The sequence below is a fragment of the Psittacula echo genome (assembly GCF_963264785.1).
Source record: "Psittacula echo genome assembly, chromosome: 2".
In the NCBI taxonomy this organism is placed as follows: Eukaryota; Metazoa; Chordata; class Aves; order Psittaciformes; family Psittacidae; genus Psittacula; species Psittacula echo.
In genome coordinates, this window is record NC_137737.1 from 138,587,890 (window position 1) to 138,609,238 (window position 21,349).

The following is a 21,349-nucleotide window of genomic DNA, read 5'->3' on the forward strand; positions in this document are numbered from 1 at the left end:
ATCATCTGGTCCAAACTTTCATGTCAAGCAAAGCCTAGATGAAATTGATTATAACCAGCACCCTGTCCAGTCACTTCTTGAAACCCTCCACATCCCTGCGGAGGTTGTTCCAGTGAATGATTTTCTTACTGTAAAAAACTTAATTCTTGTGTCAAGAGGAAACCTTCTCTGGTGCAGCTTGTACCTGTTGCCCCTTTTCTACCTCATTTTCTTCTTCTTGTGGAAAGGGGAACCTCTGTCCTATTTGTAGCTGCCCTTTGAGTAAACTAGTTACTAAGAAGAGATTGAATACTTAGAAATTCAGTCTGAGCAGAACTGAAATGTTTAGAGAACCATTTAAGGGGAGTTGTCACTTTCTGTGCACACTATGTCCCACTTCAAACACTTGACGATCATCTCTATATTCTTGAAGTTCCAACCTATAATGATAGTTAGTAACTTTACAGTTTGACAAAATATGTTGTTATGATCAGGACTTCTGGACTTCTGAGTTGTCTTCCGAAAGATAAAAATGTTGTCATAGGAAAATAAATCAAAGACATGATACTGGTAACTTTTATGAATTCACCTTTGTGAAGATCAGTGGTTGCATCAGATACAGTAAGATACAGATACTTAGGTAAGACACAGTAACACACATTTAGAAACCAGTGTTCAGAATACCTTAAAATTGTTGTTGATATTGATATCTATCTATTCACATTCTCATATGGATAACAGTAAACTGACAATCATTTAAATCACTGTACTCCAAACATTTGAATCTGAGAGGTGGCTTTTGTTTGTGAAATATGACAAGTTATATAACCTCACAGATTTCTGTAGCATATGTTTAAACTCAGTAAGTTCTGACTTGTAGGGAAATAGAAAATTAGGGCTTCTAATACTAGTGTGTGAAGAAATTACAATGAATCATAGGGTTGGAAAGGACCTTAAGATCATCTAGTTCCAACCACCCCTTGCCATGGGCAGGGACACCTCACACTAAACCATGCCACTCAAGGCTTCGTCCAACCTGGCCTTGAACACTGCCAAGGATGGAGCATTCACAACCTCCCTGGGCAGCCCATTCCAGTGCTTTACCACCCCAGTAAAGAACTTTGTCCTTATACCCAATCTAAACTTCCCCTGTTTAAGTTTGAACCCGTTACCCCTTGTCCTGTCACTACAGTCCTTAATGAATAGTCCATCCCCAGCATCCTTGTAGGCCCCCTTCAGATACTGGAAGGCTGCTATGAGGTCTCCACGCAGCCTTCTCTTCTCCAGGCTGAACAGCCCCGACTTTCTCAGCCTGTCTTCCTACGGGAGGTGCTCCAGTCCCCTGATCATCCTCGTGGCCCTCCTCTGGACTTGTTCCAACAGTTCCATGTCCTTTTTATGTTGAGGACACCAGAACTGCACACAATACTCCAAGTGAGGTCTCACGAGAGCAGAGTAGAGGGGTAGGATCACCTCCTTCGACCTGCTGGTCACGCTCCTTTTGATGCAGCCCAGGATACGGTTGGTTTTCTGGGCTGCGAGCGCACACTGCCAGCTCATGTTCATTTTCTCATCCACCGACGCCCCCAAGTCCTTCTCTGCAGGGCTGCTCTGAATCTCTTCTCTGCCCAACCTGCAGCCGTGCCTGGGATTCCTCCGACCCAGGTGTAGGACCTTGCACTTGGCATGGTTAAACTTCATAAGGTTGGCATCAGCCCACCTCACAAGCGTGTCGAGGTCCCTCTGGAAATAATGAAATATATTGGACATAAGATACTCCAATATAATAAAAGCATATAGATTTCAACCTGCAAAAAATGGGAGTTGAATGTTTAAAGCAGAGCAGCAGCATACTGGCATTCTTAGAAGTTATTGTCTTGCACTTTATTTAGAAAAAAAGCTCAACTTTAGTGTAACAGCTGAAACATAATTTCTGTAAATTGTAAGATGAATATTTAACATTCAAATAGTGTGCTATTTCATATAATCATAACTTGGTTTGGGTCAGAAGGGACCTTAAAGGTCATCTAGTTCCAACTTCCCTGCCATGGACAGGGACAGCTTCCACTAGACCAGATTGTTCAAAGCCCCATCCAATCTGGCCTTGAACATTGCTAGGGATGGGGCAAACCTGTACCAGTGTCTCACCACCCTCATAGTAAAACTTCTTCCTAATGTTTAATCTAAGCCTAACTTCTTTCAGTTTGAGTTTATATTCAATGTCACTATCTGTAAAACTTGGTAATTATGGCATGTAACTTATTTGTTATGGTTAATGACCTTATAAAATCAGTTGTCACATTTTAATGACATCCATCGGTATCTGAATAGAAATGAAGTTCTGCATGAACAAGTTGTTAATGTTGTGTTCAGCTGCTGGAGGTCTCTAATAGCTGGATTTAAGTTAGAAAAGCCTGTGGGTTTGTGCTTACATTGGAAGTCTTGAACTAAATTTCATCTACTGAATGTGAGCTCTGGACTTGAGCCCTTAAGGCTTTTGTCTGAGTGCACCTAGGATTATGCAGCCATACAACTGCTTCCCTGTTGCATGACTGGAAGTTCAAAAGTGACCTAACATGTAATGATTGCAATATTTTTTTTAAAAAACATTGTATGTTCCATGATAACGTGAGCATGTTGGAAATCCGTGTAAAATGCCACGATGTGAGTGCGGAAAGGGAAATGAAGACAGAGTTGTCAAGATGCTTTTTGAAGATTGCAGAGGATACCTTTAGGAAGTCTGGGAATAGATCCCAGATTGTATGCATGATAAAGCTTTTGTGATCTCTGTCCTACCGTTACTGATTTGAAACAAATGCAATTTCTCTTTTTGCAAAAGTGTCAACATTGTATACACAACATTGTGTACATCTGCCACTTCTGCAGCCTGTTTTTTAAAGGAGAGAAGTGTCATATAAAAGTGAGAGCAAATACGTAACTGTTATTAGTAAAGTACATTTATCAGTATTATATGTCATGCATTTGAAAAGGCTTATAATGGGCATTACTCTAGCTAAGAACCAAAGTGCATCAAATAACTACCAGAGAAAGTGCTTTCACATAGCAAAAATTTGTTATTCTATATCATAGAACCATAGAATGGTTACGGTTGGGAGGGACCTTAAAGGTCAAATACTTATTTATATCTTGCAAAAATAACTCAAACACTCTGTAGGACGGGAATCTTGTTGAACTGTTGGAAATAGCAGATAAATGATGAATGAATGCCAGTCCTTTGCAAGATGTCTGATGACTGGGTCAGTCAGCTGCCAAAGATCTGAAAGTGGTATTTATATATTTAAGAAGTTATCAAAGCAGTTGAAATATCTTAATGAACACTTTTTTTTTTTTTTTTTTAATCAGTAATGATGCTTGAAAAATTTAAAAATACTGATCTATGAGAGTGGTGGATCAGGAATTATAGAATCATAGAATAGTTAGGGTTGGAAAGGACCTTAAGATCATCTAGTTCCAACCCCCCCGTCATGGGCAGGGACACCTCACACTAAACCATGTCACCCAAGGCCTCATCCAACCTGGCCTTGAACACCGCCAAAGATGGAGCATTCACAACCTCCCTGGGCAACCCATTCCAGTGCCTCACCATCCTCACACTAAAGAACTTTGTCCTTATACCCAATCTAAACTTCCCCTGTTTAGATTTTAACCCATTACCCCTTGTCCTGTCACTACAGTCCCTGATGAACAGTCCATCCCCACCATCCTTGTAGGCCCCCTTCAGATACTGGAAGGCTGCTATGAGGTCTCCACGCAGCCTTCTCTTCTCCAGGCTGAACCAGCCCCAACTTTCTCAGCCTGTCTCCATATGGGAGGTGCTCCAGTCCCCTGATCATCCTCGTGGCCCTCCTCTGGACTTGTTCCAACAGTTCCATGTCCTTTTTATGTTGAGGACACCAGAACTGCACACAATACTCCAAGTGAGGTCTCACGAGAGCAGAGTAGAGGGGTAGGATCACCTCCTTCGACCTGCTGGTCACGCTCCTTTTGATGCAGCCCAGGATGCGGTTGGCTTTCTGGGCTGTGAGTTTGTGGTGGTGTGGGGTTTTTTTTGTTTGTTTGTTTTTTTTTGTTTTTGTTTGTTTGGTTTTTTAAAATGAATAAAAGCAAACACAGTTTCAACCACAAAATAAGGATTTATCGGGTGATCAGTTCCAGTATAATTTTATAATGGTCACATAGATGGTATAGAACTGAAGAAAGAGGTAATTGATGACATTAGGGGGAATTTTGTAGTTCTAAATTTGCCATATCTTTACTACAGCGATTGTTCGGTGTGCTGTGGTTTACACACATGGATAAAATTTGATTGGTGTTTTCCTTTTAAGGTAGATAATGTAAATTATGAAACAATGTAAATTTACTGTGGTAGTCACAGGAAAAAAACCCAAACAAACCAACAAAGTTCATGCGTGGTAATTAGAAACATGTCATTAGAGTTGACTTCACACTTGAATTTTTTCCATTTATTGCAATTAGTATTTTGTATTTCTTGGCTGACTGAACTTGGAAAAAAATACAGCTCGATAGCTACTTTAAAATTTCTAATCTGAACCCTTTCCAAAATATTTTCAAGTTAATTTGGTTGAGCTAAATATTCAGTATATAATAGCTTCAAAATAAACTACTGAAGTTTTTAGTTTCTTAGAATGAGTACACACGGAATCTTCTGATATATGCTCTTGACCATGTACATTTATTGCAGTGCCACCTGTGGAAGAAACAATGAAACTCTTACTAAAATAATACAGTAAAAAGCGTTTGGATCCAGCTTTATTTTAATCTCAAAACCTTTCTAAAGTTTCTTTTAAATAATCACTGTTAACAATTTGTGCTTTTTCTTAGTGTTGTGATTTCTCAGCAGGACAATGTTGACTGTAGGCCACACCAGGCAGCAAACAACTCTCCATATACCTTTTAAATATACTGGTTAGAATTCTTTGTTGCCCTGTGAGACTCCAGATGCCCATCCCATTGTATTTGTCTGTCATCTTCTGTTCTGATTCTCGAGACTGGCTCCCATGCTTTGGGGTATTAGATTAATTTGAACTCTTCTTACCCATGGCTCCAGGCCCAAGTCTTGAACAATAAAACCTTATGCCAAATAATCTTCTGAATTTTGATTTAGGAAGGAGAACTTCTCTCCATCTCTTCCTCCAAGTGACTGCACTTTGTACAAAGATGAAGACTGTTTCAGCCCAGGCTGAGATTTGTGGGTGCTCACTAGCCTACTGTGTTTGGATCTGAGATTGCATTCTGCCATTCTGATGTTACTTTGAATTGGGGCAGGAAATTTCTCTTGGTGGATAGAAAATTCACATGCTGAGCAGAGGCTCTCTGTCATTTTAAGTGGAGACCAAAAAGTACCAATTTCCTCAGCAGAAAATCTGATAAATGAAATTATGAAAATTTTCTTTAGAGGGAAAAAAAACCACAAACAAACAAGCCCAAAACCTGAAATAATTGTTATGCAAAAAAAATTTCAGGTAAAATGAGAATTACTCACGTATCTCTCACTATCTCATGTTCCTCACTTCTGCTGAGCATTCTTTGAGTTTCGGTTCAGTGTCTCTTGCAGAGCCTCTCTGTGACCCATTTATCATATGTGGGATTGTATTGATTTTATGTGGCAAGGTTTTGGTAGTGGGGAGGACTGCAAGTGGAGAAGATATCCACCTGCAGCCCGTGAAGCTTTTCGTCGTATTTTTCTCTTCGCTATCCAGTTGAGGAGGGGAGTGATCAAGCAGCTTTGGTGGGTACCTGCCATCGTGTTTCCATAGTCTGTGGAAGATTATCCCTCACTAAAAAGAATTCCTGATGGTCTTTTCAAGACTTACTCAGATACTTCTGTCTGTGATCCTGCTTTTGAAACTCCCATCTACTGACAATCTAAAGAAAACTTATTGTACCAAAGTTTCAGGCTTTTGTAATTCAGCTGGACACTGCTATTTCTCTCACATATTATTCTTGATAATGATTTGTGGTAAGCTGCCAGGCACTTCTCTGGGTAGGGTCCCTCCTACATATAAGAAACAAAATGCTCATGTATGTCTACAGTAATTTGTTTTTACAAAATCCATCACCAACCTAGGAAGTTAAGTGGAAGCAGTAGAAAGAGCTGTACTGTGATCAAGGTTTTGTTTACCTGAGCAGTGCATTGGGATAGGCTTTACTCTGTGGCACCACTCTCTTTGGATGCAAGCTGTGAATTTGTGGAAGAATTTTTTAGTGATAAAACCTGTAAACACACATGAGTATGTAATAGAAGGAACTGCCTCTGCCATCTGTATGCTGAAATAAGTGGGGAGTGGTTTCTGGATATTCTTCAGTTTGAGGAAAATGGTGTAATGCAAAAAGACTTCTTTAAAGACTATGTTGTACATGTTTGTTAACAGTCTTGGGGTTAAAATTACCAATGGATTTCAATTTTTAGAAAAGTTGTAAGAAATTTGTTGCTGTTGCTTAGACTTTGAGGTATAAAATGGAATTGATGGTTGAATTACATTTGTGAGAGATTGAGATCAATTTAATGATTGTTGATTTTTCTGACTTCTAAGGGGTTTTAGGATAATCCTTTTAATGAGTTTCGAGAAAATGATAGCATACTTTTTTAGTATGTAATTATTTAACTGTTTCTCCTTCTTTTTAATCATTAGGTGATGCTTTTCCATGGACTATTAGTCTGCATCATTTCAGTATATATACTCTTCTTGGGCAACAGATGACACTTAATTTAGTGGAACCAATGGGCTGTACTTCTACTTTAGCTGTCACTTCACAGAAACTGCTTGCTTCGGGGCCAGAATCCAGACACTCATTTGTTGTCTGCCTCCATGTCGACCTTGAGTCCCTTGAAATAAAATGCTCCAACCCCCAGGTTCGTACATGTAATTGATTTATGAAAGGAAATTAAAAATAACTTGGTTTAAGTACAATTGTTATGCATTTTGTGGAAGAAGTTCTATCTTATTTTTTTTTAAATCCATCAAGATCAAGGTGCTTAGATTAAGATTTGCTTTGAAGCTCTCTCAAGTTTTGTAATTTAAACTCTTCTCAAAATGTAATAGCTACAGTATAAATGCATCTTCTGGCTGATGGAGTGAAATTAATTGCAGATGTACCATTAAATGCCGTTCTGCTGTCACTGTGGATTCATACATTGAAGTGGTTTAATGTAATTTTTTACTGCGTTTTCATTGAACTAACATTTCTTCAAGCATAAAATGTTTTTTAGGCAGACAATGGTATAAAAAAAGATGAATGTGTGTAAACAAAAGTTACAACCTCAGTTATGTTTATTAAAAGGCAGAGATGTTGCTAGATTTTTGGAAAGTGCACCCTGTATTTTAATGACTTGGATTAAGTTTGCTGTAGTTCCAAATAGAGTAGGATTTCTATGCAAAATTTTGAGTAATCTTTACTGCAACTCGAAATGCATTCCCAACAGTTGCAATGTTTCCAGCAGTGCTGAAGAGAGCACTCTTCTTGGGAATCGCAAATCTTTTGAGGTCTGCATTCGTATGCTGTCTGCTCTGAAGTTTTAGCCATAGGTAAGATCTTTCAAAGGACCTTATGGACAAAATGGACTGTTCATTGCTTCACTTAATGGAAGGGAAAGAACACAAACTATTATAATTTTGATCTGATTGACAGCACATCACATTTGTAAAGATTTATGGACCTATGGCCTAAGTCTGGGAATACTAAAGCTAAGGTGGCTGATGGAATTTTAATGTTATTCCTTGTGTGTACTATTACAATATGTTTCTCAGTTGCATGCAGTTTTTCCCTTGCCTCATTCCATGTTCTATGAATGAAACAAGTGATTTAAACTATGTATTTATTTTACCCTTAATGTGTGGTCTCCCTTCCTGTTCACTACTTTCCATACAAATTATTTCTGACTCATTTGCTTTATGCCATTGTCTTCTGCACCAGGTAGGCTCCACACACGAGGAAGAGTGGTCACTGGACATACCAAATTAAAATTGAGCAGCCTCAACAAGATCTACTCAAGAGTGTAAAGCTGTATGAGAGATGTGTTTGCACGCATAAAGGGTTGTCACTGTGTTAGAAATGTATAAATAGGAAAGGGCAAAATTATGTTTTTGCTGACAATTTACATTTAAAGATATATATTTGTATTTAAAGTACATTTATTTTGTAACTTTGTGGTATTTGCATTACATGTAATGAATAATTTCGCAGCCTTCGTAAACCTGCCTTGTTCTGTATTAATTTTCATACAGCTGTCAAGATTAATCTTGATATTGCAGCTATTTAGAGAATTGGTAAAGATTTTGTAGAAAAATAGCTTGCTACATTTGATCAATACACTCTCAGTGAAATTCCAGCAAACTGTCTAATCAACTCTGATTTTTTTTATATCTCCAAAAGGATTACTCATGGCTAATATACATAATACATCAATAGTATTAACTTATAAGTGGAAGTCTTACCTAAATTTAAGGTGCAAATTAAAAAGAAAAATGGAGCAAGTAAAATACATTTTCAAGCTTCAAAGTGTGATCGTATAATTCATTTTGCAAACTATGCAAAAATATTTGTATTAAAAGTTTAGATTGTAAGCTCTGTGTAAATCATATTATAGGTATAGTGATATGTTACTGTGAAGTTGTATGGTAGAAAATCAGACCACTTATTGTTGTCTTGAAGGATATTCTTTCCTCTGTACGCCATGGTATTGCTCATTTACTGCCGTATTATGGTGACCTAAAGGGTGAGGACAAATTATTGGCATTTAGCAAAGATTCTTGAACTGTCCTTTCTCCTTTATATCTGCCTTGCTTGTTCTTTCTGCTTTACGTGTGCAAAAGGGGAAAAACCCAACCCAACTCAGTCATCTTTAACCAGATGTTCAAGAACAGAATATGGAAAATATAGTTACATAAACAGCATTTGATAGTTACTAATTCATAATAGAGTATGAAATTTGATTCTTTAGAATGATGGACTGTATTTTGTCTGTAGATGACAGCCTTAAAGTAGGTGATACTTAGTGAATTTGTTAAATGGCAACAAAGGTGAAATATTTTACTATATGACTATTATGATTTAATAGGAAACCATGTTCTGATGATTGTTAAAGTCAAGAGATATTTCCAGTCTGCAAAATTGCCAGGATATTGTCTTTTGTTATAGTTTTCAATTTTGTAGTAATGTGTTATTTTTGAAGTATAAAATGCTGTAACATACTGAACTTCAGAGATTTTTGCCAAGTAGTCAGTGGGGTCTTACTGAGTTATGTGTGGTTTTGCTAGGGAGGGAGTAGAAGCAGCCTGAGAGGGAAACTTTTCTTAACACATACTGGCAGAGTTATTCCTATTTTTGTCATACCATTTTTCTTCTTTTGAATAGAGCATACTAAAAATAATTATTATATATTAACTGTTATGCTCAGAAATACTTACAAAGGTAAGAGGCCTTACACTTACGTTAGCTCTTCTAATAAAATCAGAAATCGGTTTTCAAAATACTAAGACTAATCACTTGAAAAACTTCAGCTAACAGGAGAAGTAGAAATCCTTCCATTTTTACATTTAATGAGTAACAACCAATGGAATAAAATTAAGTGGATTAAAAATAATCCAAGATATAACTTTAGCTCGTTATCTGAAGTTTTAAAACTTTATTAGCATGCAGACTTGTGCCTTCTTTTTTGTTTTCATGAACTTTTGGTGTGAGGACTTTTAGTATTTTTTACTTTTTAATGTATCTCCATGAAAATTATCAAAGTGTGCCATTTTTAATTGGTGAACTTGTTTTGCCTCTGGTTTCAGAGCAGGGTGGAGTATTAGTGTCATACTACTTGATGTCTGATTGCTGGCAATATTTGGAGATGGCTACTGCTGTCTGAAATAGCCACTGCTTTGGAGTGGCTGCAAAGATTCTAACCTGAGCAATTTTAAAAGATAAAATAAGTAGTTATGTAATTATTATGACTATTGCAACCTCACTAAGAATTTAAACTCTTAAGTGTTGGATTACCCAATGACAAACCTCTTTTCCTTGCGTATGAGTATGTATATAAACACACAAGCTCCTTCTTTTGTGTTATTTTGTGCCTTTGAGAACGGTAGCATAATTAAATTTCTGGAAGCCGTGCTTCATGAAGACAAGTATAGCTGAAATTATCCTTTGGTTTCTTGACCAAAAATATCGGGTGGGGGGGAGGAGGAGAGAGGGGTTGTAAGCATGTATGATTTGGATGTGTGCCTGTATCCAATTAATTTTCTAGAGACTTTTTTGCCAGCAAAGTGTCAACACCAGTTAATGTAATATTGCTCAATCAATCAGATGGACATTAGTAGTTGATCTTCCGGTGTTACATGGAAAAGACTCGTGAAAACTTAGAAATTTGCAATTAGTACTTTAAAGGTTACCAGTGCGTATCAGAGTGCTGCAGACACAAAATATTTTAAAGGATAAGTAAAAGAACTTTTTGCCACAGCCAGTTATTGTTTCTCTGTAGATTGCTCTGTGTATGAAGACAAAAAGTGTACTAAGAAGTTTATGTCCTTTAAGGAAAAATTCTGTCAAAAGAGTGTATGACCTGCTCATTGTAAGCCTTGAAACTTCAAAAGAAAATCCAAGATAAATTAAGAGGGGTTTTATAAAATTCCAGCACTGTACCTCTGAAGGAAGAGCTGTAGCGTGTACTTGGAGACTTCATCGCACATTCTCACGCACAAAATCAAGTACTGTTTTGTATCAAATGTAGATTGACAACAGTGTTTTCCTGCATCTGTTCTGCCCACATAAGAAGCCAGCTTCATAGAGTAGATGTGTCCCGAGGCTTAAAGTTCTTATAAATATGAGAATTTCCATTTTTTATAATGGCAAGTTGGGTATGGTGTCCAGCTGTGGATCTGCTTATATATTGTTTGCAGTTTTCTCTGAGCTTGTTTTATACAGTATATTGCAGTGTGTTGTCATACAAAATCTGTGATTAATGCTTATTTACAAAAACTTGTGTAAATATCTTAGATCTGAGTCAAACAATGTGCAAGTTAAACAGTGGGTTTCTGAATATTGGAATGACATATGCCAGGAGACAATTGAGTTTGATAGTGGATATTCTTCCAAAAATGGAACAGTTTCATATGCTGTGTGCAATCATTATTTGAATACTATTTAAATGCATAATCCTGGCATTGTTAATATGTCATAAAGTTTTAATATTTTCCTTTTTCTTGAGGCAGTACCTATACATATGGAATGTACTATAAATTACCTTTGTTGCCTTGTCAAAATAGATATTAGTAAATTTTTACAAGACCATGTTATTGGTTATGGTTTTGAGCTACATTCCATATGTTTAGAGAAAGCACAGATTATTTTTATCACAGTCATTATACTGTAGCTGATGTTAATTATTTTAGTTGCCATGTAGTTGCTTATCAGAACACCATAAATGGTGAGAAGTTCATTTTTGCTGCATTCTCAATCTCAGTGGAGGAGTTTTATTTTTCTACACCCCTTTAAGGAAAGCTTCATCTTAGAAAAGGTTGTGGTTTTTTTTCTTTTAGGTGCAACTTCTGTATGAACTGGCTGAGATCACAACTAAAGTTTGGAATAAAATTCAGAGAAAAGGAATTCTCTATCAATCATCTGTGTATACTGAAACCCTGACAGGACCTGCTCCTCCTAGCTCTCCAGTTAAAAGTAGTGTTGGTACCGCTCCACCAGATACCAGCACGTACAGCCCATCAGCTGATATTGGGACCACTACAGAGGTAGGCTTTCATAAAAAAATGTAAGAATTTGGATATGCATCTTCAAATGCAAGCAAGATTGGCCCCTTGGTTTTATGTATTTCTGCTTCTGTAATTTACAGCACTGCATAAGTGCCTGAAGAAATCTGGTACCTGATCGTAACCTCTGTATGTGCCTAAGACTGTAAAATACTATTTTGAGGCATGGGAAGGTGTTCTGATTCTCTGATATGCCACGGAAAGAAGGCTGATTCTTTTTTCAGCATCAATACAGTGTTAAATTTTATCCCTGAGTATCATTAGCTGTGAGTCACCAGGTAGCTGATACATAGTGGAATGCGTGGATCATAGGAGGCTGCGCAACTGAATAGGCCTAGTATTTGTGATTTTCTTAGTACCCCTGTCAGGCTTACTAGTTAGAATGATGAGTCCGCCTTGTTTGTGCTCCAGGAGAGAAACAAAAATGCATAAGATGAATTGAATTTTTATCAGTGGTGTGTCATACATACGCAATGCTTCATTCTTAACATGAAGCTATTAAAATGCAGAGAGACTGCTCTGAGAGACTGGGTTTCATTTTTAGGATAAATATAGCAATTTTGGGGGCACCTCATAGAACACTTCTGGAAGACAGGCAAATACACAGCAGTTTGAAGACTGAGTGCAATAACATATTCAACAACATCTGGCCAGGATTGCTTTCACCCTGTATATGATTTATATTAATTCCTGGGTTTGGAGAAAATGAAATTATGATTGCTAATGCTTATTTTTTATATGCATCACACACACACACAGAGGGGAAACTGTCATTAAACGGTGTTTGAGCTAGAGTTTCAGTTCTTAAGTTGTTTCATTAAAATGTGTCTAGGTTATGTAGATAACATAGGGCTTGATGTGTTCTATGTGTATGTGATATCAATTCTGAAAAATTTTGCCATGCATACAGAATTGAAGGTAAGCAATAATAGTTAGAAAACAATATGGCCACAAAAATAGTGGTTTTCCACCTACTCACATCAAATCCCTTTTCCATTAATTCAGAAACCACCAGTTTTATAAATAACAATTTGGTTTTGACCCTCTATATAGACAGCACTATTTGGAGTACATGCTGTACTTGGAGCATTATTTGAAAGTGATTCAATTATTGTTTTAATCCAAATGTTACCAAGACTATTTTGGTAATATGGCTCCAAGTTTAGCATTCATATCCTACTCCTTTGCAAAAACCATTTATTTAATTTTCTTCCCATTCTCATCAAATGTTCTGCACTAGCTACCTTTTCTCCTGCTCTAAATGAAGTTTGGTGAATTAGCCATCAAAGGGCAATGTTAGAATTTGTGTTCAGTCTTCTACACTCTAAAACTAACACCGTAATTTCAATTTTCTTCAAATAGAAAGTTACATTAAGACACATGGCATTAATATTGGATCTTTTTTCACAATAGGAGGCTTAGAGTTGACATGGCACTTCACAACTGAGATTTGAAAATTGGTCTGAAAGAAATGTATCATTGTGCTTAGACAGGATAAATAAATTTAAAAATTGACCATGGTCTGAGGATATTATTAAAGACATGGAAGGAGGAATAAAGGTACAAGCAGGAGTAAATGTTTGCATGAAGCCATTGTTCATATGACTGAAAGACTGAGGAATAGAACTCCTATCCATCATCACCATACAGAGCTCTCAGCCTGAAGTGTTCTGTCTGTGGTTAGGAAGGCAGTTCAGAAGGAAAAGCCAGTACAAGGGATATATAAGTGCACAGACAGAAAAGCATAATGAGGCAGGTGTAAATTGCTTAATGGATACAGTGAGGTAGGAGAATGTATGCGTGGACAGATATCTGAGATTGTGAGACATTCTTTGTCAGAAATTGAAAGTAAGGATTAAAAGGGTAATTTTTATATTGTCAGGAAAAGATTCACAGGGTTGTTCAAGTAGGAGGCTAGTATTTTTGGCTTGGCAGCTGAAAAAAATTTTATTCCATTTCTGGTTAACTGGATGGTAATATTAGTTGTATTGAGGTGATTAAAATAAAAACAGTATGTAGGGTGTACAAGGGCTTTAATTAACAGTATAAAAAATAAAAGAGAAATACGAAGGTTTTGAATAACCGTGACTGAAAAAAAAAACCCCACTTGGAGAGATTCATTGTCATGGGAAGTCAAGCCAGAGTTTAGATTCCTGTAAGATTACTAGCTAAAAAATGCTGTGTTTGAATTTATGGCTACTATCATATTTATGAATTTGTGAGTCAATGTTAACACTTTAAGACCACCTTTGATGTTGGTCTTGAAAAAGCTTACTGGTACCATATGGTGAAAAAGAAGGGTTATCCAGTGGAGGATTCATCTAAATGATTTGATTGTTATGGGATGTGACATCCAATGTTGTCTTGATCTAGTGCTTTCTTATTATTAAAGGCAGGTTTAAAACAAAACAAATTTTAAAAAAATATTAGCCCCTCACTCTTAGGACTAATTTTATGTCAAAGTACCAGTTTGAGTGAGGCGAGTCACCTAATTGGATGATCAAGTTAATACGTGGTGATGCATGAAAGCAGAGGATGACTGTAAAAAGGCATGCTTTCAGTGAACACTAGAGGGGAAAGAAGGTGAAGCCAGCTGAGAAGAATGGAGCAGCATTCTACCATTTTCCTGGGTCTTGTTTATCACTTTCTGTGGTTTTGCTGCTAGTTGGAACTAGACCACTCCTTTCCCTTCTCACAGACTGAATTCCATCAAGGGAGCAATGAAAGCAGATGAGGCAGTTACAGTGCAGGCACTTACTGGCCAGGAGATCTAATACCAACAAAACCTTGGTTGATTGCTGTCTTGATACTGACAAGTCTGAAAACAACTTGCAGATCCTCAGTGAAAGAGAAAAATACTTTATATCTGTTGAAATACTGTGTACTTTATATCTTTACACTGTCTAAAATGGTGGTACGGATTACTTACATATATTTTGTTTTTTTAGAAATTTGAAGGTACCTAATATTGGTCTAATGTTTCCCGCAAAGAAGTCAGTGGGAGCAAATCCAGGTCCATGTTGTTTGATTTGGAAAATACTATCCTGTATTTTTAAACTAAAACTTGTTTTCAGACTGTTGTAACAATAATTTTTTAAATTAAAGAAATAGAGGAAGCAATGTATAAAAATCGAGTACATCAGCCACAATCAGCCTTGCAGCTGTATATTTTATAGTCATTACTGCTGAGCAGCAATGGAGTATATAGAGTGATTAATAATACTTATTTCTGCAGTTTTGACTTATGGAGATTTTTCAGAAGTTTATCAGCATCTGTATTTTGTTTATATGTTCCTATATTTTTAAATCTTGAAATCTTGAAGTCTGTCGAGCAACAATACTTTGCTGTGGTAGGTGTATTTTTTCCTATGTTTAGAGATTTTTACAGTTAATATGTTATTTTGTGTGGTGGGAGACAAATGATTATTTTTAAAGCTTCTTTCAGCTGCAGTGGACTTGCTATAGATGAATCAGAAGGAAGCAAACTCTCACAAATGTTAATATTAAACAGTTAAAAAAGTACTTTGTTTACGTGATCCATAGATGATTTATATTTTAAGCTCTGTGTAATTCTTTTCATGCTGACAAGTTGATAGTGAGCACCACAGTCCTGTGTGGGTAAAGCTACCTAGCTTACTGAATTTTAGTCTGGGTGGTGGTAAGACAGGGAAACATGAGTGAGAGGTTGAAGTGCTGGAGGGCTGCAAACAGTTAATCATTTTTACCATCCCTCCTTGGCACAGCAAAAGCAAAGGTAGTACAGACTACAACAGGCCACTTGTTACTGTTTACTTAAGTACAAACAGTGGTAGAAGTGTTTAGTCCTTGGGGAAACTCAGTGATTGAGCAAGAACGCAGAAGTTATTTTGATAAGGCATAGCATTAGTGTGGCCAAACTGTGATCATCCCTGAGCTGTAGGCAGGCCAAGGATGAAGGCCTCATATGTTTGGATCTTCCTGATGAACAAAGATAAATTCTGCTAAGAAAATAAACTCTGTATATTGGTCAATTTGCAACAATTGGTGAAAGAATTAAATTGTATATTTTAGGACTTGGCATGAGAAGTTGTGGGAAAATAGTTCAGGGTTTCTGACTCTGGCTTGATTTTTCTGCAGATCTGGAAACAGAGCAGAAAATTAATGCATAAACATATTTAACAATACCATGCTGGGTGCTGAAAATCCAAAATGAAAATTGAAACTGCATGAGAAACAAGAGCACAGTCCCCTCTCATTTCAGTTTCTTAGTTTTGCGCTGCAAAAAATTTCTAAGAATTCGCCCTCACTAAAAAAAAAAAAAGGAAAAAAAGATACCAGCTACTGCAGACCATCCGTTTTTCAGCCCCTGCGACTCTGCCCAGTGGTTCTGGTTACAGTACTATGAACAGAAGGCTAAGAAGAAATGCAGTTGCTTCATTTTTCAGCTCCCAAAGGATAGCCGTATAGCAATATCTGCTTCTGGAGTAGCATCTGCAGTGCTTCTGCCACTGAGAAAAAGAATGGTCCAATTCAACTGTTTACATATGTTTGAATGACAGAAAAATATCAGAGAGTATGTTCACATTGAGCTGTTGAAGTAGGGGGTGGGTGGAGCCAGGAACCCAGGAACTGCTGCCGGGGACATGGTGTTGAGCAGCTGGGGATGTCTGTTGATAAGCTCTGCAGCTGGCACACTGTAAAGAAGAGGTTATCGATGAAAGCCTGAGCTTACTGCAGTTAGAGCTATACTGTTAAGCTAGCTAGCGGTAGTGCACACAAGTTGAGACCCTGGCAAGGACTTGCAGGCTCTGTGGTAGAACGGCTTCCAAAACTCTGGCAACTGCAGGTCCGGGTGTCTGACCCCTAGCTTACTCTGCCTCTGTTTGTGTCCAGGGGTTCACAAATTCCTTTATTTCTGGTAGCGTTGTTCTACACCAATATCCTCCTTTGACTTTGAAATTCAAGGACTGCTTTTCTTTTCCAAGTTCACTTCCAGAAATATGTGCATGTGAAGGCCTTACTTGTGCATTGACTAAATGAAGTTTCGTTCTACGGCCATGCAGTTGTGTGCTACACATTTTGAGTATGATTTAATAAAGCCACCTCACATGCTACAGAAATTGAAGTGTGAGAAACATCTGCAAATCAGACAAGCATCAGCATCGCAAACATCATTGGAATGAAGCCAGTGAATGCTTAGCTTCAGCATTAGTAACAGAAACTGCAAGCATGTTGGCCACTTTTCCTCACCTGTGAATTTTTTGGTTATAGCATATCAGATATACGGTCTATTTCATTATGTATTTAGAAAAAGAGGAAGCAGTTTCTAATGATACATCTGCGCCTGTACTGGTAACTGGTTTTTTGTAAACTTTGTAGATTTGATAAGCTTGGAAGTTGGTAGGGAACCACATTCCCTAAAATTCAAGATTTGCTCCTTTTAAATTTGATTGCACATTCCTGGGTTAATTTGCTTTTTATATATGCCTGGGGTTATGCTAGATACATACAGTTCTTCAAGAATCTCACAAATACTGTTACAAGTAGCCTTGTGCCAAAATTGTCAACTGGAAGATTCTCTGAGAGGCATAGTACAGCGTTTAATATCTTCAGAAAACTAATCTTAAAGAAAAGTGTGGGAAAATTATAGCGTCAGTTTTCTACAGTTATCTGTATGCTCAAACCACTAAACAAAAACAGCGCTCTATGAAAAAAGAAAGTTAACAAAATGCATAAAACATCTGAAGACATTAAATAGCAAAAATAAAAGAAACCAATTATAAAATTCAAAACTTGCCATGGTGGCAGTGCATATTTGCTGTTAACCGTACCCTTTCTTTTACTATTGTTTTCTTCTTTTTTTAACCATCAGAAAGTAGAGACCTGCCAAACTTTTAGAGCAAAGTCAATTTTCGTACAAAAAGCATTTTGGAGCATGTCCAGTGGGAGAGTGAGGGTGTGTGTGGAAGGCAAGAAGGAGACTGACTATGCTTCCCACCCCCTCCATCACAGTTTGTAAAATACAGTTTGGCAAATAAAGTGTCTGAAGTGTTGTCTGAAGTACGGAAAGAACTTGAAAAATACTCCAGCTGTAAAAAAAAAAAAAAAAAAAAAAAAGACACCACGGGGTACTTCATATAAAATAATATAAAATAATTAATGATAAATAATATATTAGGTTTAAATAATTGGCTTCTATTTCTTGATATCCTTTGAAATCCATCTGAGGATCTGAGCTAAGAGGGCTCAGAGAGATTGCAGGAGGTGGGCCTGTTTAGTCTAGAGAAGACTGAAAGGGGGTTTCAGTGCATATAAATATCTTCAGTGGTGCCCAGCAATGAGATGAGGAGCAGTGGCCATAAGCTAAACCAGAAGAAGTTTAACCTCAACATGGGAAAGAACTTGTGTACATTGAGGGCGGCAGGGCACTGGAACAGGCTGCTCAGGAGGGTCATGGAGTCTTCTTCTGTGCAGAAATTCAAAGCCTGTGTAACCTGCTCTAGGTGGCTCTGCCTTTGCAGGGGGTTGGACTAGATGATCTCCAGAGGTCCCTTCCAGCCAGAACAATTCTGTGATTCTGTGAAATTTTCTTTGGGTGGCTTCTTCATGCACAGACAACTGTGATTTCTTTCTGATTAATCTTGCTCTTACCCTTCTTGTCCTTGTCCAGCCACTTCAGATCAGTCTGAAGTTTGGAAAAACAGGCATTTTTAAATTTGCTGTTCCCCAGCCACTGATTATAAGTAATAATAGCACTAATCTCTAATCGTAGAGATTTACAAAGTTGAACTACTTAATATTTAGAAACAGAAGGTTTAATTCTAGAAACTGTCAGGGTATATTTTGCACATACCTGAATTATGTCTTATCGAGTTACATTCGTAATGAAAAGACACCGTTAGATGGATTAATAATCCTGAATCATGGTAAAGTTAGAATTGGACTCATCTTTCTTTGTTTTCCTCTTCACAAATGGTATCTGAAGAGCAAAAGCTCATCATCATTTGCATGACATTTCATAAAGCAAAATCTAATTTCTCAGTCCATTAAACATATGTTGCAGTTTGTTTCTAAATCTAGCCATGATGATTTTTAAAAAATGTACAAACTTGTAATAAAATATATATAATATTATGGAAATACCACTGATTTTCCTTAAAACTTAATTGATGAGAATAGGATATTTATTTTTTGAATTGTGTAATATCACCATGGAATGAGCATTACAGTGCTATATAGCATCTCACTGCATTAGTACTGAGCCTGAAGGTTTGTCTTATAGAGCTATGGCCTGATTTCTTTCCTTTCGTTCACTTTCAAGAATGAGATGAGGAGGTTGAAACCAAGAAACCTGATACTAGCAGCAGCTACCTTTTTGTATCTCTGGACCTGCTGGAGAGAGTCCAGCGCAGGGCAACTAAGATGATTAAGGGAGTAGAGCATCTCCCTTATGAGGAAAGACTGAGGGAGCTGGGTCTCTATAGTTTGGAGAAGAGGAGACTGAGGGGTGACCTTATTAGTGTATATAAATATATACAGGGGGAGTGTCACGAGGATGGAGCCAGGCTCTTCTCAGTGGCAAACAATGATAGGACAAGGGGTAATGGGTACAAACTGGAACACAAGAGGTTCCACTTAAACTTGAGAAGAAACTTCTTCTCAGTGAGGGTGACGGAACACTGGAACAGGCTGCCCAGGGGGGTTGTGGAGTCTCCTTCTCTGGAGACATTCAAAACCCGCCTGGACACATTCCTGTGTAACCTCATCTAGGTGTTCCTGCTCCGGCAGGGGGATTGGACTAGATGATCTTTTGAGGTCCCTTCCAATCTCTAACATACTGTGTGATACTGTGTGATACTGTGTGGATCTAACAGTTTTTCAAAGATGGCATTGTGGTTTAACCCCAGCGGGCAACTAAGTAGCATGCAGCCCCATACATGCACATGCGTGCTATGTGGAAGAGAATCGGACAAAGGTAAAACCTGTGGGTTGAGACAAGAACAGTGTAATAATTGAAATAAAGTACAATGTAATAATAGTGGCAGTATTAATAGTGAAGAGAGAGATAACACAATTGCTGACTAATGCCCAGCCAGTCCCTGAGCAGTGGTCACCTCCCTCCAGCAAACTCACTTCAGTTTATATAATAAACATGATGTTCTATGGTATGGAGTATGTCTTTGGCTAGTTTGGGTCAGGTGTCCTGCCTGCTCCCTCCCAGCTTCTCGTGCCCCTCCTCACTGGCAAAGCATGGGAAACTGAGAATTTCTTGACTTAGGGTAAGAGCTACTTAGCAACAACTAAAACATTGGTGTGTTATCAACATTATTGTCAGACTAAAGCCAAAACACGGCACTATACCAGGAAGAAAATTAACTCTTTCCCAGCTGAAACTGGGACAGATGGTCGCCTATGGCTCTACAGGTAGTCTGTTCAGAGCACTAAGCAATAATGGCTTAAAGAATAAATGTAAAAATAAATGGAAGTATACCTGGTTTCTTCCATGTATTTTAATTAATGTAAAGCCACCATCACCATAGATAATTGAAGCTGAATTAAATATTAATTTTCATTTCAACACTTCATATTACATCTTTTGAACTGGTCCAGATATTCTAATTTAAGTATTATTTTCCAGTAATGTACATATGTTAGTTGTACAAGCTCTCCTTCCTTGTATGAATGAATATCTCTATTTCAGCTACTGAAATGTGTGGATGGTTTCTTACCAATTGTACTAGGTATCCCTGAGGTTTTCAAGGGTAAAGGTCATTTGCTGTTTCTCTCTGTTTTCTGTAAAGTTTTGCTGGGACAAGAAAAAAAAAAGTCAGTAAATGTTAATTTGAGTGATATAAAGCTGAAGGCGTGAAGCAGAAGCTGTGTTTCAGTGTTTCTCTGAAAAAGAAAGTGGTAAAAATACTCATATTCTTCATTATGCAATAAACTCTAGAAGCGCATTGTCAGACGCTCTATTTGGTGTATGTCAGATAGCCTGAAGTCGTAATGGGTTGTGTGCAAAACTTTTGTAAGATCTTAAGCTACCTTGTTGTCTTCTCTTAGGGTTGGGTTGGTGGTAAGAGAACATGTATGCATGATAGAAATCCTACAATTAAACTGTAGGTCTGAGTTGATTGAAAATGTGATTTATCAACATAAATGCTTCCATATGAGCCAAGAAATGTTCATTTGTTTTGGGATAAGTTCTACATATCCAGAAAACAGATTGCTAACAGAATTTCCATACTCACATTCTCTAGTCTTAGACAGCAGAATGACTCAAGTATTGTCAGATTTTAAACTTTGCTACTGAAAGTAAGCTTTTCTGGGATATCTGAAGTTTAATCTTTTAAAAACAGATTGCTAACAGAATTTCCATACTCACATTCTCTAGTCTTAGACAGCAGAATGACTCAAGTATTGTCAGATTTTAAACTTTGCTACTGAAAGTAAGCTTTTCTGGGATATCTGAAGTTTAAGCAAGTGCATTGTAATTTCTTGCCTGATAGCTTAAAACAGATTCAGTCAAACTGCAATGCTTTCTGTGTAGTTCTGATTCCAGGGTGCTTTTTGTAGACATTGTCTCAGTCATGAGATAAATC

The 21,349-nt window shown here is 37.4% G+C and overlaps 1 protein-coding gene across 9 annotated transcripts in view; it reads left to right on the forward strand.

Annotated features, from left to right (window-relative positions):
• VPS13B (vacuolar protein sorting 13 homolog B) overlaps positions 1-21,349 on the forward strand; it is a 456,296-nt gene that overhangs the window by 235,195 nt on the left and 199,752 nt on the right. For all 9 annotated transcript variants that reach the window (XM_080611867.1, XM_080611862.1, XM_080611863.1 and 6 more), the window contains 2 exons: positions 6,654-6,874; positions 11,547-11,753. In XM_080611867.1, coding sequence (XP_080467993.1) covers positions 6,654-6,874; positions 11,547-11,753 — 428 coding nt within the window. The remainder of the gene's footprint in view (positions 1-6,653; positions 6,875-11,546; positions 11,754-21,349) is intronic.